At 41.1% G+C, this 17892-nt stretch overlaps 1 protein-coding gene across 2 annotated transcripts; it reads left to right on the forward strand.

Annotated features, from left to right (window-relative positions):
* Positions 1–265: 265 nt before the first annotated feature.
* On the forward strand, positions 266–15717 carry nrf1 (nuclear respiratory factor 1). 2 transcript variants are annotated; one of them, XM_035676750.1, is made up of 12 exons: positions 266–400; positions 2180–2291; positions 2495–2639; positions 3336–3450; positions 3630–3756; positions 4191–4331; positions 6971–7129; positions 7311–7526; positions 7657–7755; positions 8126–8283; positions 10790–10911; positions 14521–15717. In XM_035676750.1, exons 2-12 carry the CDS (start codon positions 2223–2225, stop codon positions 14679–14681), a joined length of 1512 nt encoding a protein of 503 aa, XP_035532643.1. In that variant the 5' UTR covers positions 266–400; positions 2180–2222; the 3' UTR covers positions 14682–15717. The 2 variants fall into 2 exon arrangements, with proteins under 2 accessions (XP_035532643.1, XP_035532637.1); XM_035676744.1 differs by having other exon boundaries at positions 2180–2300; positions 14521–15716.
* Positions 15718–17892: the final 2175 nt, after the last annotated feature.

A 17892-nucleotide genomic window follows, 5' to 3' on the forward strand; every position in this document is an offset into this window, starting at 1 on the left:
AAAAACTAAATACTTTATATACTAGAGTTTCATTATACAGTCCCTTGCGATTTGCAACTACTGACAACTTTAACTACATTTCTGTTGCATATTTTCTTGTAATTGTGGCACGACACCATAATAATAATAATAAGTATATCCACCAGCACAATGTCCCCTTCTTACAAAACAGAAGGAATAAGCAATAACCACCGACAGATGTGCTTCTGCGCTTCAAAATGCATGTCTGAACGTATGAAGTGTGACTCTGGGAGATAGGAGCGGCACCTGAAGGCATCACCAGTGCAGCTCAGTATTGTGTGCGGTCTGCGCTGTGTTTGCTGCTGGCTCCCCTCTGTCCTCCATTCTCGGCTCCATCCCGCTGTACGGCGCAGGCCCGAAGTAGCGCAGCCGCTCTGAGGTTAGTGCCCTACCGCGCAATCTCCATTTATTTCAGCCCCGGCGCAGCCGCATCATCGAACCCGGCAGCGTCGGGGTGAAAGATGCAGATTGTTTAGATGTTGACTGGAGCTGCGTTATGGCGCATATGTGGCTTTATGAAAGGAATCATTTGCCAGGCGCGTATCGACAACAAGCTCGTAGAGTGTAGAAGAGCTGTGGACGAGACGCAGGCCGCTCGGGCCTGTTGTAGCTCTGTGTTTTGTTTCATATTGCGCGGGTTTAATGCTAGCTGCTGAGTTACTACGCTTTACCTCCCATTGTTACACTGAATGAATTTATTGTTTCTCAGTTTCCGAACATCAACCACACGACTGCTGCTCTCGATCACAGTCATTGTCCATTCAGATGGCCGAAGCTACACTGCCAAATTGTGAGCTAGCTAGCTTATTAGCCAAATGTAGGACATTGCTAGCTTAGCTCGGTTTGGCAGTCGTTTGTCAACCGAGCCGGCAAATCGGCTAACATTACCCCCCTGCACCGCTTCAGCAACACGGTTGCCTGTTTAATAAGAGTATTTTTACCTACTTACAAGGTGCTGTGGAGATTATCCTTATTGCAAGACATGGATAGGATGAAACATCAATGTTATTGTTGAGTCGTGCACCCATTCTGTTATCATCCCATTGATCCTATCAGCAGCTACAGTACATGTAGTCGGTGGATATTGGATGCAAATAAAGCTGTCTGACTGCACTTAATGACAACATTTTGACTGATAAGACAGTTCCTGGTTTTTTTTTTTTTGTTCACATAAATATTCCATATACAAGCTGATAATATGTCACCATTGTTATCCTCATTAAACTGCCTCAGTGGTTCATTTCACTCAAGGGACTTTTCTACGCCAGTCACAACAATATATTGTTTGATTTATGGATTTCTAAGTAAACAAAAGCATATTATGTGTGTGTTTAGTTGAACCTTATTGTATGATTGATTCCCACCCCTCTGTCAGACTATAATACCACAGCATTTCACACACGTATGCCATTCACCAGTGGATATACACACACTTACTGCCTCCAACTGCGACTGCAGATAAACCTGCTTACTTACTATCTTACTATCAGGAGTTCCCTTTTAATCAGTTGGGTATGAAGTTATGTATCTAAATAGTGCCAACTTATCTATTAATGTGTTGAATGCATCTTGTAAATCTCTTGTAAGACCTATTATGGGGGGGGTAAAACATTTTCATGCTTTGAATTACAGTGATGTCCCAAATGAAACTATTATTGATACAGTATGAAGCCCTCTAGAGGCAGAGCAGTGGTGGTGCAATCAGTGTACTCAAAGACAAGAAACACAAAGATAACACCCACATTTTTACACTATGGATAATTTTATTTACTTAGACAATAAAGGATAATGTTTTGTCCTAACATTTATGGTGCACTCAACTTCACATACAAATACAAAATAATAACAACATACTACTTTTTGTTTTGTTTCTGACCAACATGATGCTGTCATATTATGAACACATCTTGCAGTATATAAAAAGTAGATTTTGAGGACAGCTGGTAGTACATGATACATTACATTGTGTATATACAATAATATGCATCTGCTAAGCTGTATATCAGTAGTCAATACATCAGGAATAACTCCAATTTATAACAAGTTGTGTGTATTATAATGATTAGATGGAATTTAGTCAGGCAACCATACAGGGATGAAACGGCTCCACTATCATTATCTTATGTTGCATCGCTTCTTTTCCTCTTTCTCTCCTCAGTCATTGTACCACGGATCCAGCTGTGTTGACCAGGTGGCTAATAATGGACGAACACGTCGTTCACCAGACAGAACACATGACCACCATCGAGGCCAGTGCCGTCAGCCAACAGGTCCAGCAGGTGCACTTAGAGGCAATAGTGACTAAGTATTTAAACAGTGGAAACCAGGAATAATCTTTCTTAGCTCAAGTCACATTGTTTTACCTGCTAGTTAGGTTATTGGACTAGAACAGAACACCTCAGTCAGATATGAGTACTATGATATTTTGTTTAGAAGTTTAGACCTATTCAACTTGGATGATTGCTGTGTATAGGTACATGTGGCCACCTTTACTGAAGCATCCATGCTGAGCGCGGAAGAAGACTCAACATCCTCACCGGATGATGATCCTTACGATGACACGGACATCCTCAACTCGGCTGGTACTGACGAGGTCACCGCCCACCTGGCTGCTGCAGGTATGTCTAGACTCTACCCAGTAAGGAGAAATCTTATTTGATAAGGAGCATCCAATAATGCTTAAGTAGGTTTTCCAACCAATGTCTGGCAGTACTTTAATATTCTGTGAGGTTCTGGCTGAGATTTTGTCTGTGTTGATATTATTTCTCATTTACACTGAGTTGAGTTGAAGCTGCATCCCTTGTCTTAGACCGTGTGGCACAAAGAACATCATCTGATTAAAACAAATAAGACCTTCTGTTTCTGTGTTTTTAGCAGATGTTTTTTTCTATCTTGCATCTCTTGAGTTCTGCTTATCCAGTAAAACATCCATTGTGGCCTTAATTCAGTGTAAAGCTTTTAACTGAACAGCAGGTGGTGCCAGTGCACTGTTTTGTGGAGGCAGTGCACTGTATTGCCTCCACTCAAGACACTCTTTGTCTTTTCCCTTTTAAGTTGGTGCTAGTGAGCCAGCAATTCTATTCCATTTTAAACCTGTTTCATCCTTATTCATATTTAATTAAAAAAAAAAAATTTGAATAATAACACCCATACTCTATAGGCCATACATTCAAGATCAATCAAATCAGGGAGGAAAACAACAACATTCAGAATCAATCTACTGAATGTTGTTTGTTCTGATTACTATCCTCTACTTTTACTAACAGACAAATGTTCTCTCTCTCTCTCTCTCTCTCTCTCTCTCTCTCTCTCAGGGCCAGTAGGAATGGCTGCTGCTGCTGCCGTGGCAACTGGTAAGAAAAGAAAGAGGCCTCATATCTTTGAATCCAACCCGTCCATCCGCAAAAGGCAGCAGACTCGTCTGCTCAGGTGAGCTCTAAACACCAACAGGCCAACTTTCCCCATATATATTCTCCCTCAACAGTTACAATGACTAAAATGTCACTTTCAGCATCTGACGTGATTGTTCACTCTCAGACAGAGTTGGTTTTGTACTTTATGGTTTTTATTCTGAACCAGGAGGTAAAGAATATTGTGTGTGTTTACAGGAAACTGCGAGCCACCCTGGATGAGTACACCACCAGAGTGGGCCAACAGGCTATAGTGCTGTGTATCTCTCCCTCCAAACCCAACCCTGTGTTCAAGGTGTTTGGTGCTGCTCCCCTTGAGAATGTGGTGAGTTTTACAGTCAGCAAGTTGAACACATTTGTCCGCTGCACAATGAAACTCTCCAACCTCTTAATTACTGCAACATGCTACTGCATATTTTACAAAGATGTACGTTGTACATTCCTCTCTCACAAAAGATTATAGAATAAGGTTCAAATCTCTTTGTTAGTAGTCATTTAATTTGTATGTCAAAAATAGTCCATCATAAATCCAAATTGAGAGCCTCAAATTCTGACAGTGTAAAAGAAAGGATAAATTCAATTTATAATGCTATAAAACAAAGAAAGGCAAGAAATTCTTTGCATATGTGAAGATGTTTATCAGCAAATGTTTGGTAATTTTACTTGGTCTTCCAGTTAACCATTAATCTCTTATCACATCTGATTTAGTTCCAGCACTAAACTGAAACACTGTGCCAAAACTGTCTTTCTATCCTCCAGGTCAGGAAGTATAAGGGCATGATGTTGGAGGATCTGGAGAACGCTCTGGCTGAACATGCCCCTGCCGGGGGAGATCTGGCCTCAGAGCTGCCCCCTCTCACCATTGATGGCATCCCTGTCTCTGTGGACAAGATGACACAGGTTAGACTCGAAGCTCTCCCCGCTTATCTATTGTGGTCCAAACCCTCCAAGTAAAATAACCCAGTTTGTCCCAGCAGAGGGCACCAGTTGGCAACAAATCCAAATCACAGACTGTTTTTTTTTTGTGTGTCTTGTTTGGTAGCAAGAGCTTAGCTAGCTGTATGTATCAAGGTCAAGCAATCCAATTTTATCTTCTTTGACATGCCCGTCACTGTCACTTAATGAGTTTGAGTCATGCATACCAACACGTAATTATTTCTAAAATACATGAATTAATTTTAATGATAAAAAGTGACTTCAGCATTGTAATTCAGGAATACAGTAATGCATGATGCATAGGTAGTGTCTGCATCTGAAGACAAGCCAAGCCTCCTCCCTTTACTAGACAGGCTATGGTATCAGCAAGAGGCTGTGCAGAGCTCTTGGTAGGCCTTTCACTGCAACATTAGCACCATTGGCAGCCTGAGTCCTCTTTTCACCCGAGGGAACCCAGCTTGTTTACTCTGCCTTCCCAGTGCTGCTGACGCATTCTCTGGATCATCGTCATGAGTAGCCAGCATGACAGCGGCCCTCAGAGACGGTCCTCAACCCTTGGAGCACGGTAGCCAATCCCAAAGCCAGATGTGTCCTTGGAGGGCAGGTGTTAGTTGGTGCTTGTTTTTCTGGAGGTTGTAGGATGAGACTATCATGAGTAACCTGTTGCCTCACTCAGCTTGGTGCAAGCCAGGTGGGAAGGTGTGGGGGATGGTGTTTTTAGAGGTATGTGTGTGCCAATTGTTTGAAAGAGGATGTTGTCAGGTCCCTCTGGGAAAGGTCGATCAACCTTAGAAAGGGCAAGTTTGATAATGAGAAGGCTGCATGAAAAGGAGATGAATCAGATTTAGTGCTTGTGATGCATATCAGGAAGGCCTTACTCTTCTCAGTAGGTTTTGTGCTGCTGAAGAAGTCCCAAGTAAGGTTTAGTGATACAGGCAGATGCCCTAGTCAGTCCGATATATGGGGCATCTGTAGCAGGTGATCCCGGGTCTAGCCTGAGCCCATAATTACCCCCTAGCCTTGTTAGGGCCAGGGACCCGGCAACATAGCCGCCTTCCTAAATGCTGATTGGACCATTGCTTGGAGGATTAGCATTGGGGGGTAGGGTGGTGGGTGCAAGGACAACATGCCACTTAACTCACTAGCCACTGTAATTAGGCCATCTGGCCTAGGGCACATGCATCCACATACATCCACACATGGACCAGCCACAGGTGGAAATGCAAGCATCTTTTTGTTACTAAGTCCTTTTTTCTGGGGCTAATCCAAATTGTTCTGTCAGTAAGTGTTGGCGGAAGTGAAGAGCATTTACTGCAGCCCCTGGGTGTTTGTTTTTCCAAAGCAGGTCTTGTATTGACCATCCATTTTCTATCAAGGTTCATTTTGTCATATTTCTTTGTGTGCTGCACTGAGGAACCATGTATAGGTGGTTTGTGGTTGTCAGTTAGAAATGGGGGTCTGAGGGAGGGAGGAGGGAGGGATTTATTTCTCCTGGAACCAAATTTAGCCTGTGATGTCAAGGCAGGCAGACGCTGCAGTGCCTCATTGTGCAATATAATCCCCCCGGTGATGCTTGCATATTACCAGGACACTGAGGACATTGGCACTAAACCCCACCCAAGCCTGTCAGTGAGTGTGAGTGTATGCTCGCTCTGGAAGTGGTGAGTGGATATGCATGCAGCTCACTGCTGCACGTGAAGCATGTATGTTGGTTGATGATCAATAGCAAGGAAATGAGGTTAGATTAAGACCTTTCTCTCATTTTCTTTCCCTGCTTTGGGGCACAATGCAAACTTCTGCAGACCTATCATGCAACATGGCAGACCAGGCAATCAGTATAGGAAAATAAGCACACTTAGAATACATTAGGTGTATGAAAGCTCTCTTTGGGTTATCTGGAAAAATGTTCAGGTCAGGTGCTACCAATTCATTTCCTTTTTAACAATTAGTGAAAATAATAAGCCCTACCTCTGCAATATAAATAATGGACATCCTATTTAAGTGCTGGTCTCTTAACTCTAGGACAAAGCAATAAGCCCACAATTACACACAATTTTAGTTTTAAGGACCTGCACTAAAGAAGCTTGACTCCCTTACTCCATTGTTTGTGAATGGGACACTCAAATATAATAGACAAGCACTCATTGATAAAATCAATCCACAGTAACAACTTGAGTCTCTATGAGTGATCAAACTTAATCTAATGTTTTTGTTTGACATTGATTTTCTTTTTGAACAATATTGACCAGCTTGTCCTTGTTAATACCTACGCTGAGTGTACTGGAGGCCTTCCTAGGACAGGTTGACTGCTGGACTGTGTCTGATCACCCCTGATGTTCCCATAGTGTCTGGAGCCACCGCCATAGATTGGTCTGTTAATAAACATGATCGCATTGTTCTCCTTTTAGAAAGCCTGTTTCTATTTGCAGGCCATGACCACCTCAGCACCCGGCAGCAGGTACCCGATCAATACGCACCTCCTGCTGCCTGCTCAAGGGCGTGTGTGCTTATGTGTGTGTGAGGGAGTCACTGCAGCTTTCCACTTTAGAGTTTTGGTGTGTGTATCATTTCCTTACTCCATGCATCTGTCCATTTTGCTTCAGGCCCAGTTGCGAGCGTTCATCCCAGAAATGCTGAAGTACTCGACAGGCAGAGGGAAGCCTGGCTGGGGAAAGGAGAGCTGCAAGCCAGTGTGGTGGCCTGAGGACATCCCTTGGGCCAACGTCCGCAGTGACGTCCGCACAGAAGAGCAGAAACAGAGGGTGAGAGAAATACTGGTGTAATGATCTGTCGATACTTTGTCGATCTCTGCAGGAAAATACTGTTTTGCATTGCCCCTTCCTCCCAATGACATTTGTTCTTGTTAAGTCTCAATTTTTTCACTATATGGATAGTTAACAAACATATTATCTGCCATATTAACTTGTATTTCTGTTTCCTAAGGTGTCTTGGACGCAGGCGTTGCGAACCATCGTTAAGAACTGCTACAAGCAGCACGGCCGTGAGGATCTGCTGTATGCTTTTGAAGACCAACAGATAACCACGACAGCCCCCACCCAGCACCACCTGACCACTGCGCAGAGCATCGCTCACCTTGTGCCCTCACAAACTGTGGTACAGACCATCAACAACCCTGACGGAACAGTCTCGCTCATCCAGGTGCATTTCAGTTGCTGCTTCCAACATGATGGTCTTTGGGATTCAAATTAAAATCTGATACAGTAATCCTAAGGTTTAATACCCTGCCCATTCACGTTTTTGTTTTTTTGTGACTGTAACCCTCTCTCAGGTTGGTACGGGACACACAGTAGCCACCCTGGCAGATGCATCAGAGCTGCCCGGTGTGACGGTGGCACAGGTCAACTACTCCACTGTGACTGATGGAGAGGTAACCCCCACATGAATAAACATATAACTCTAAATCACTTTATTATTATTCTCTATAAGTATATACACATTTCTGGCCTCTAGACTACTGTAATAAACTCTAAATGAACCACTCCTTTAATTGCAAAACACATAAATTGATATATATATATATAACAAGGAAAAGTGCCACTAATGGCTGAGTCATAGAAAAAAAAGAATATGCAGCAAATTTCAATGAAGTGCACTTAGTGGGAGCTGTCCATTCAGCACCACAAAATCAAAAGCCAGAAGACCAGCCATCCATTAACAGCAATCTTCACCCAATTATTTATTTCTATACTGCTGATCCTCATTTGCTTTCTGTATAAAGTTGTATTGTTCCTCTTCAGGTGGAGCAGAACTGGGCCACTCTCCAAGGTGGCGAGATGACGATCCAAACCACTCAGGCCTCAGAGGCTACGCAGGCGGTAGCGTCCCTGGCTGAAGCCGCCGTCGCTGCCAGTCAGGAGATGCAGCCCGGAGCCACCGTCACAATGGCTCTAAACAGGTGAGGATGGCTGAGGTGAAGAAGTTATTTTGCAAGGTCATGGAGGAACAAGGCTTTTAAAGTCACAACTAAATAAAAAATGTTGTGTTATTTATTTGGCTTTGACTTTGTGGGGCATGAAGGCAACATGAGAAAGAAATGCTTATCTATAGAGTTAGACTAAAAAAGCATACTTACATGGGGGCTTTGTGTATAAGAGATTGTAAATGTTCATATTCAGATCTACAATTGTTCAGGAGCATTCTCATTTGGAGAATCTATTTTAGGTGGATGTCATGAATTTTATTGAGAACTGAAGTAGATCACTTATAGATTTCAAGTGTGTGTATGGCGCATATCCTCAGCTCACAAATGTTTCCTCACACCTGACAAAGGGGGAAATGGAGGTTGGATTGTTTGCAACAAAAAAGCAGAAATGACAGCATAAAGCTGTCACTGTAGAATTGTTCCCACTTTTTTAACAAAAAATGGGGATTTGGTATTTAACGTTCACTGACACAATCCTCCATGGTCTTCACTTACTAGTGTTGGAGCCAGCAAACACTGCAGAGCCAAAGAAGACTCTGTAATTACTCGGCAGCTCTAACAATTGGATGAGAATGAGACAGCTGTCAGAGCGGGTCACTGGGTTCCCCTGGAGAGTCAACTGCCTCTCTTCCTAGTTCAGCGCCTAATTAATTAGCCTGTAGCTTTTATAGAGGCAGCGTGCAAAGGTGCACAACCATTAAATTGGTTGTTAGCCACATATTTCCATGTGCTAACAGCTCTGTATAATTCTGTTTATTGCAAAAACAGGCAGGCGTTAAAAGATTGACTGCTAATTAGTGCGATTAAGTCAGAAAAGGTTTTAAATAAAATGGCATTTAGAACTTGTAATTGAAGCTGTAATTAATAGATTGTGAGAGTTAAGGAAACAGTATGCTGACCCTCGTTTGAAGGGTGACTGCAGATTCAGGAAACAGTCCTGTTTTCAATCATAATACTATCAACAGTGACAAATGTCTTAACTGCAACCACTCAGTAGTAAAACATGTACAGGTACATGTTGCTTTTATAATGTTTTTCTGGAGGCAAATCAGCCACACATGATTGTATTCAGATGGGATCTACAACAGGGTCTTAAACCATTTCCCATGGAGGACCAAGTGTCTGCAGGATCTGATTACAAAGCAGGAATACAAGCAAGTTGAAAGTTGAATGTGTGCTCATTAAAAAGAATTGTTAGTAGTCATTGGTTGCAGCTAAAACCTATAGACTTGTAGCTAGCCATAGCCACTTCCTGATCTACACCTTTGATTCTTCTGGTCTTTCTTTCTTATAATCTAAAAGGTCTTTAACTCTGCAAATTCATCAGTCAGGCTTGCTGAGATGCTGACATTTTTGTTTTTTCACAGTAGTAGTGTCAAGGCAATAATTTCATATCTGTATGGGTATGTCCCATTGGGGCTTGTTACCTGCACCCACCTGAGTCCTCCTTCCTCTCCCCTCCTCTCCCCTGTTTACCTGTGCTAAGCTACTCTGGGCTCTCTGCTCCACAGGCTCTGGAACATTTTGTCTCTGTTTTCCAGCTCCAGAGGGAGAATAGAGCCTCTTTCTCTTGCTGTCTTTTCTGCTGTGTTGACATTGTGACCAAAAATGACACCATATCATATCAGCTGTGGTCAACTGCAAAACACTATTAGTAAATCCCTCTCATTGCCAAGATTTGGCCATTTAATCTTCATTGATTGCACAAAATGTTTACCTCTTAACAGAAAAACTGTAAAATGTATTCTTTGGCTTCGCAATTGATGGAAAATTGATCAAAATACATAAAAACTGTTACTGAAACTTGATAAAAAAGTATTTTAATACCAATGTTGCCAGACTCTACTGCCATCTTCCTACAGAACAACATGCAGTTGGGTGTCATCCACATAAAACCGCAGTGTGAATGCATCATCACTGCTTACTGTCTCTGTCTGTCTCAGCTCCTCCTTCTCCTTATCTGTCCGTCTGTAGTTCTATCTCAGATGTGATTATAAGTCCAAGCTGTGAACAGTTCCATTAGTTCATAACGAAGCTGGTGTGGTAATAGGCTCGTGGTAATTCCACTGGATAGATCTGGTTAATAAAACTGCTTTGTTAGACCCGTAGCACCTGGCCTTTAGGGAGATGTGACAGATTCTCCATAAGTCCAGACTAGAAAAGCCTCTTACAGCTCATACACTCCTACCTCTTCACCCCACATCTCTCTAATAACCCTTGTCTTTGTGAGCAGACTGTGTGTGTGTGTGTGTGTTGTGTGTGGTCGTGGTGTGTGTTGTGTGTGTGTGTTGTACACCTTTGTACCGAATGATGATCGCAAGCCTTATTATTTATATATATCATATATATAATATATATATATATATATAGGGTGTTTTGTGTGTGTTTTTATTTTAAATTGTAAGCACAGAAAAGGTATATTTGCCCTTTTTTACATATTGTAAACTATATCTGATGTATGTGTTTGTGTGTTTTGCAGTGAGGCAGCAGCTCATGCGGTGGCAACATTGGCAGAAGCCACTCTACAAGGCGGAGGGCAGATTGTCCTGGCAGAGACAGCAGCTGCTGTTGGGGCACTTGCAGGGGTTCAAGATGCCACAGGTATATATATTTATCAATGTGTATAATCAACATGACTGGGACAAAATGAAAAAAACACTTCAAATGACGGAATTTGTCTATGGCACCAGAGGACAATTTAGTTTGATATTTTGTGTCAAATTACACTGTGCAGTGAGTTTACAAACAGTCATATCATAACTTGCACATCACTTGCAACCTCCATCTGCCCCATCTCAAGATCCGATTCATAAAGGACATTGCACTATGATATTACAGTGCAGTCACGCCCATAAAGTTTTGCACCTGGGTGCAATTTGTCCCTGTTTTATGTCTGTTAACTGTTAAGTGTAAATTATGCACCTATAAAATGTGTCTCATTGTATTGTATGATTTTCAAAATAAAGAAATATAAATGCAGCTGTGGTTCAGGAAGTAGAGCGGATCATTTTACGAATCAGAGGGTTGGCTGTTCGATCCCCAGCTCCTCCAGTCCGCATGTCAAAGTGTCCTTGAGCAAGATACTGAACCCCAAGTAGTCAAGCTTTCGTTCTGTGATGGTGTGTAATAGGATTAGTTCATTTCCGATGAGCAGTTGGCACCTTTTAGGGCAGCCTCTGCCTCTGATGAGTATGAATGCATGTGTGGTTGCTATATACAGTAAGTGTGACAGCCGTTGAACCTCTTCCTGGATTAAACCACATTTCAACTTCAACATATTCAAATCAGTGGTCTGAGTGGAAGTCACAAAATGCTGACAGCTGCAAACTTTGTATATTTATTTCACCCTGACTCCAGTGATCTCTCAAAAAGAAGATGCAAATATTGTGTTTGAGATGTTATAAAATAAAATAAAATAACAGAATTCTTTTTTTTTTTTTTACATTTATTAAGACATTTTTGGCATCACATCTTGACTAATTGGCACTTGTGTGTGTTCCCCAGCCAATGGCATTTCTAATTAGTCTTACTAAGTGTAAGCTTTCCTTCAGTAGCACTGTGGTGAGACCTCTGAGCTCCTACACTCTAATCTACTCTGTGCTGATGTGACAGATGGTGTGTTTGCGTGTGTATGTGTGTGTCTTGTAGCAATACTCCCTTCTCTTAATGATATGTTAGCTTCATGACCCTATCGTCAGCCTCCCTACATGCATACTGTATGCACTGCTGTGGCAGTGGGTGTCTGCTGGGACTGGATGAGTTTGTAATGACATACTCGCATCCTTGTTGGATACCATTAACAACCATTTTAAGCATATGTTCAGTCAATATCCAAAGGGTGGAACGTAAAGCTACTCCTTGTCAGTAGTTAACATCAGGGGACAGGCTGCAAATCTGATGATGATTAGCAAATGCAGACTATAAATGTAAGTGGTCTATTGCACACGAATACAGATATATACAAGTGGAACTAAGGAAATACATAGCATAAGGAGTCATTGTTGTATTTTTTATTATTTATTATTATTATCCTTTCATATTGATTATTTCTTAAGCTGAAGCAATTCGATCATTTCTTTTAGAATATAGATGCTTTGAATCATAGTAATTCGCAATCAATGCAATGATACAACATTTCATAATGCTAACAAATGTCAACATCAAAGTCCATCTCTAGCAGATAACAGGAAGTTCTACAGACATCTTGTCGAGTTTTCAATCGTTTTATTATTATTCCATTTCTTCTATTTTTCTCGAGGGAGAGCTTTGATGTAGCAATGTTTTATAGATTATAGATAAAATAAACCAAAAAGGGTGTTAAGATGGCAGGAATTTTATTGATATTAGGTTAATACATCAATGCAAGTGAAATTGAATTTCGTCATTTTCGTCAAATCATCTTCGTCATAAAACAGTATGTACAGTGTGCTAGCATATGTTTGTACAATAATGTCAATTTAAGTTATTCAAATCTTACATCTGCAGCCTTTGTTGTGTGACATCTTGCTTCCTAAACCATAAGGAGTCATTTGGCTGCAATAGCTCACTTAATGGAGCTGCCAAAGCCAGTCCTTCTCCCGACTATTGACCTTAGCTAATCACTGTAGTGCTACACAGGAGTGGAGGGCATCGTTTGAAGTGCACTGGCTTAAACACCGCTGATTGGCTTGTGTAGCGACCCTTCACTGACACAGGCATGCAGACACACACACACAATAATACATACACACGACCACACCAGACACGGCCCTTGACGTCTAAGTAACTCTGTTTGAGTGGCCGAATGAGGCACTTCACTCAGTAACTGCCCTGTGTCCGTATGTCACCATGCCAGGCCAATGCCCCATTCCCTAAGCCCTCCACCATAATCACTGCCAGCACAATTACCTGCATCAGCAAAACTTAACCCTGTCACAAATCACTGGCGAGTGGGCTTACAAGGGCTCACATTAGAGGACCAACAATTACAAGCTAACCTGACAAAAGGGGCTGGAGTTTATTTTAGTAGACTTGAAAGATGAATTGATTTGAATGCCACCCTCTATCATACCAGTTATGTATTTGAAAGGATTCATGGGAGTGTCTATTTAGTGCATTTAATGTCCAGTGTCTTATCTCACAGTAATGGGAGTGGGCATGAGCCACTGCCATCCCCTACACTGACCTTCTTGCCTGCGTGTGACACCGTGACAGCTTGCAGGGTGGGGCAGAGGCCCACGTGACTGCAGCAGTAATCCCTACAGGCAGAGACACATACACATATACACTCAAACTCACAGCTGGGCATGGGGGGAAGCAAGCTGAGAACGTTCAATCGGACCATTGCTCAGAAATGCCGTCTCTGTAAGATGGCTGCCTCCTGTCACAGACAACTACCTGGACCTGACTGCCTCCCGAGCACCGTGTCAAACAGAAACTCCTTTTGGCCAGAGGCTGAACGAGAAGTATTGGTTTGTTTGTTCGGGCTGCAACTAATAGCAATTAAGATGTTGATTACTTTTCTCAGTCTATAAAATGTCAGAAGAGAAATGTGTCCAAGCCCAGTTATATCTTCATATTGCTTGTTTCATCCAAACCACACACAGAATCTCCGCCCAGCAGATTTTTCACTAATAAATCAATTGAATGATTAATGGATTGTCAAAATTGTTGTTGATTATTAATAACTAACTAAATAAAAAATAAAAATAACTAACTTTGTCCACAGAATACTGTCAATATATCAAGTGATACCAACACTTGAATATTAGGAAAATGATAACATTCAAATATCACAGCTAGAGCTGTAACTAATTATAGTTGTCATTATTAAATAATCAGTTGATTATTTATCTATTCACTCAGGCAATATCTTCAATTTGCTTGTTTTATCTGACAAACAGTTCAAAACTTACAAATAATCAATTTAAAATTACATGACAAGAAAGAAAAACTTTACATTTTAAATGATCACATCTCCAGATGCAGCCTGGTAAATTACCTAATAGCTAATAATCAGTTAATAGATTTATTGCCACTTGGTTTTCCGTCTAACTAATAGATTACCTGAGTAATTATCTCAGCACTGATTTCAGCTACTTGGGTAAAACAGATAAAATAGATGGATACCAAAACAGTAATGTTGATCCTGTTTTGGTGTTCCACCTTAACACAATTAGGTTAATGGTGCTGTGTGTCTAAATCCAAAATATCTCTGCATCTTCTCCTCAGGTCTGGTCCAGATCCCGGTCAGCATGTACCAGACTGTAGTGACCAGCCTCGCCCAAGGCAACCGGCCCGTCCAGGTTGCTATGGCACCTGTTGCCACACGCATAGATAACACTGTCACGCTGGACGGCCAGGCGGTGGAGGTTGTGACCCTGGAACAGTGACAATTAAAACCCTGGAAGGAGTAGAAGGCACTGAATGGCCACCTTGGAGTTTTGTCTATCCTACTGTTTTCCAAGACATCACGCTGTGTACAATGTCAAATATATTTTTAAATGTACATCTGCAGGGGAAGTAAAAGTGAGTTATCGATTCATTGTGTTTACTATGTAAAAAGATTGCTTTTGTTGGTGTAATTTTTCTCCCATTTAGCTTCATGTTTTTTGTTTTTTTTTAGCTCTGTGATGTTGAATATTTAGTATTTATTTCTTTACAATTAACCTTTACTTAAAACAAAGATGAACCAAAAAGCTCGGGAGGAAAGCCACCACTGTGTCACACAGTGTGTAACTATCACTGTTCTGAATTTTCATTGTCGTCTATGTGCTACTGTACCGTTTTGTTTTTAGGATGTATTTACAATTCAGTGCCATAGTCAGAAATCACTCCTCTGTTTTCCATATCCATAACCATTCTAAATTTTACGCTGACCACCTCAACTCATCTAAAAACCTGTTAGTATACAGAGCAGCATCGGCGCAGGAGACACTCCCAGACATCTCTCACATTAGATGATGAAATATTACTTGGGAATACCGTCGTCTTGTGTGCTTTTCCCTGTGCTGTTTAACCGTAGTCCACGCACATGCCAAGATTTGTGAAGACTCAGGATATACATCAAGGTGTTTTTTACTGATGGACTGCTAAGATGACTTCCCGAAGCAGCCATTTTGTCTACCAAATCCATTTATTTACACTGCATGGATAGGAGCATCCCTTGGTATGTTATTTTTTTAACATGAACCCTTTGTATGTCACTTAAGACTCGGTGGCCTGCATCACAGAAAGTTAGTCAAACTTGGACATGAGCTGCAGTATTTGTGATGCAAACATCAAAAAAAGTATTTCCTTAAAACTTACAACAAAATTGCTTGCCAAGAATTTATGTAGGTGGATGCAGCTGTAACATTTGGTTCAACTTTCACCACTATTTAAAAAAGTCCAATAAAAGGCTGCTGTTCACCATTCATTCTGTTTCTCTCATGATTATTAGTACACTGTTCAACCAAAAGTGTAACCATTAATGGACATATAGAAAGTTAAAGCAACATTAGTTAATTTCTTTGATATTAACATTGAATCAAATGACTACACACGATAATGGAAGCTCTACAAAGCCTTTTAGCATCTTTTAGGTAATTGTTTTGGTTTCATATAATGCATGTTTATTGTTAAGTCTCACAACTCTTACCAATCACTGTAGTCAGCTGTATATACTGTATGTACGAATAAGCTATTAAACCTATTAAAAGTAAAATATTTAGGATAATCACAGATAAACATTAAAATACGAACAGCTGCAATCAGTTTGATGTTGCACAGTTAAGTATGTTGGATGACTAATGTTAAATATCTTCTCAAACATGAACCCTTGACCCAAACAATAGCAACCTTCTAATGCCAACTCACTTATACTCATAGCTACCAAATAAAGATGCAACTCAACAACATTATAGCAGAAGAGACACGCATACAGAAAGCTTGATGTTAGACCTTGTGGATATTGTGATATTGGCAACTTAATAACAGCATCTTCCCTTTCTGAAGGACGCCACATTTGTCGGCATTTTGTCCCTCAGTGATAAGAGTTGCCACAAAACCAAATAACCACACTCTCCTACAGCACCCCCACCCAACCTGCCGTGACAGACAGGGCTATGATTACATCATAAGCTGCCTGAACCTCCTCTGCTTTAAAGCCTGGGATTTGCTAGCCGGGCCCTTCTGTTGCAGAGTAGAACAGAGAGAGAAGCGTTCAGGCCTTAATCTATCAGGCGTCAGTGTATATCCCGCTCTTTCTCCAGATTAAAGCTGAACCAGGTTGCATTCACAGAGATGAAAAGATCCCATTTTCCTTCTTATGTTTTATTCTCAACTCATTTTTAGATTGGACCCCTTGTGTGAGCTGGAAAAAAAGTCAGGTGCATGCTGTGGGTCTTTGTAGCCAAGAGGAATCTTTGTATAACGCATGCGCATCAAACTGTCACAGCAGATTAAGAAGGCCTTATTAGCATGCTTTCTTGGAAAAAGGCCTACACCTCATGCTACCTAAGCCTCTAACTCTGTCTCTCTTTCTCTCTGCACCATCCATCCTCAGCTAAACTTACACAAAGTGCACTGAAACCTTTAACTCTGTCATTAACACAGAACCCCTCTGAGTTATGATATTGCACCGGTTCAATGAGAACGAAGTTGTCTCAAAGTGATGCTTTTCCACTCCAGTCTTAAGATACCTCCGACTAAGTTATAAATGTTGAAAAGACTAAAATCATTGTTTTTGATGTGTTATAATTATTTTTCATCTCAATGTAACAATTACACTACTTTTCAAGTGAAAAATACACCTTCTTGTTGAGTTTTATTCCAAAATATAACAGTATGACCTCCATGCTGCATCCTATATTTGCAAAATGAAAATCTAAATGAGAAAAAGCATTTTGTATTATAAAAGGGAAGTACATTGTTGACAAAGAGATACTGAATTGTATAGTATTAGTATAGTATTTTGGGATCAAATTGGAGTATAATCTATTTCCTAAGATCTAACAGTCTCCCACATTTAGTAAAAGTGTCTTTAACTAAATAGAAGTTGCAATTGTGCACACATTTTGTACTTTAGTTTTGGCCACAACCACCACCAATAATGCACTAAAATCAACTTGATCTCTCCTTCTTCCATAAATGATCTTAATTAGGGTCTATTTTATTATTATTCACTGCCAAATTCTTAAGAATACCAATGTGAATTTACCAAATTGTAGTCATTGTTGAAATGTTCTGGGTGAATACATATTTGTTGGTTGATAACTTCACCTGCACTGGGGCTGATCTAGGTCTCAGAGCCATTTTTTCCTAGGAAAGAGCTTGTGGTGCTGCATTGCGTGACACTGTTACAAGTTACATCATCGTGCACCACATCGTGCACCACACTGCAGCACTCTTCCAATCGTCACATCCATCTGACTGACTTTGAACCTGATTGGATGTCATTAAAACCATCCAATCTAGGCAGTCAGACTGCTTGTGCTCCATCCTGGGGGCAATATGTTTAGTGGTGGAAGATCACTGGGCGGAGGGAAGGCAGAGCTATTGATTCTCTGCGGCCCGTGGACAAGGATGTAGCCCAGGCTTCAGTGGCCTGGCTCCGCGGGGGTC

This window comes from Morone saxatilis, unplaced genomic scaffold, assembly GCF_004916995.1.
Source record: "Morone saxatilis isolate NCDOM2014 unplaced genomic scaffold, NCSU_SB_2.0 Contig10, whole genome shotgun sequence".
Lineage (NCBI taxonomy): Eukaryota > Metazoa > Chordata > Actinopteri > Moronidae > Morone > Morone saxatilis.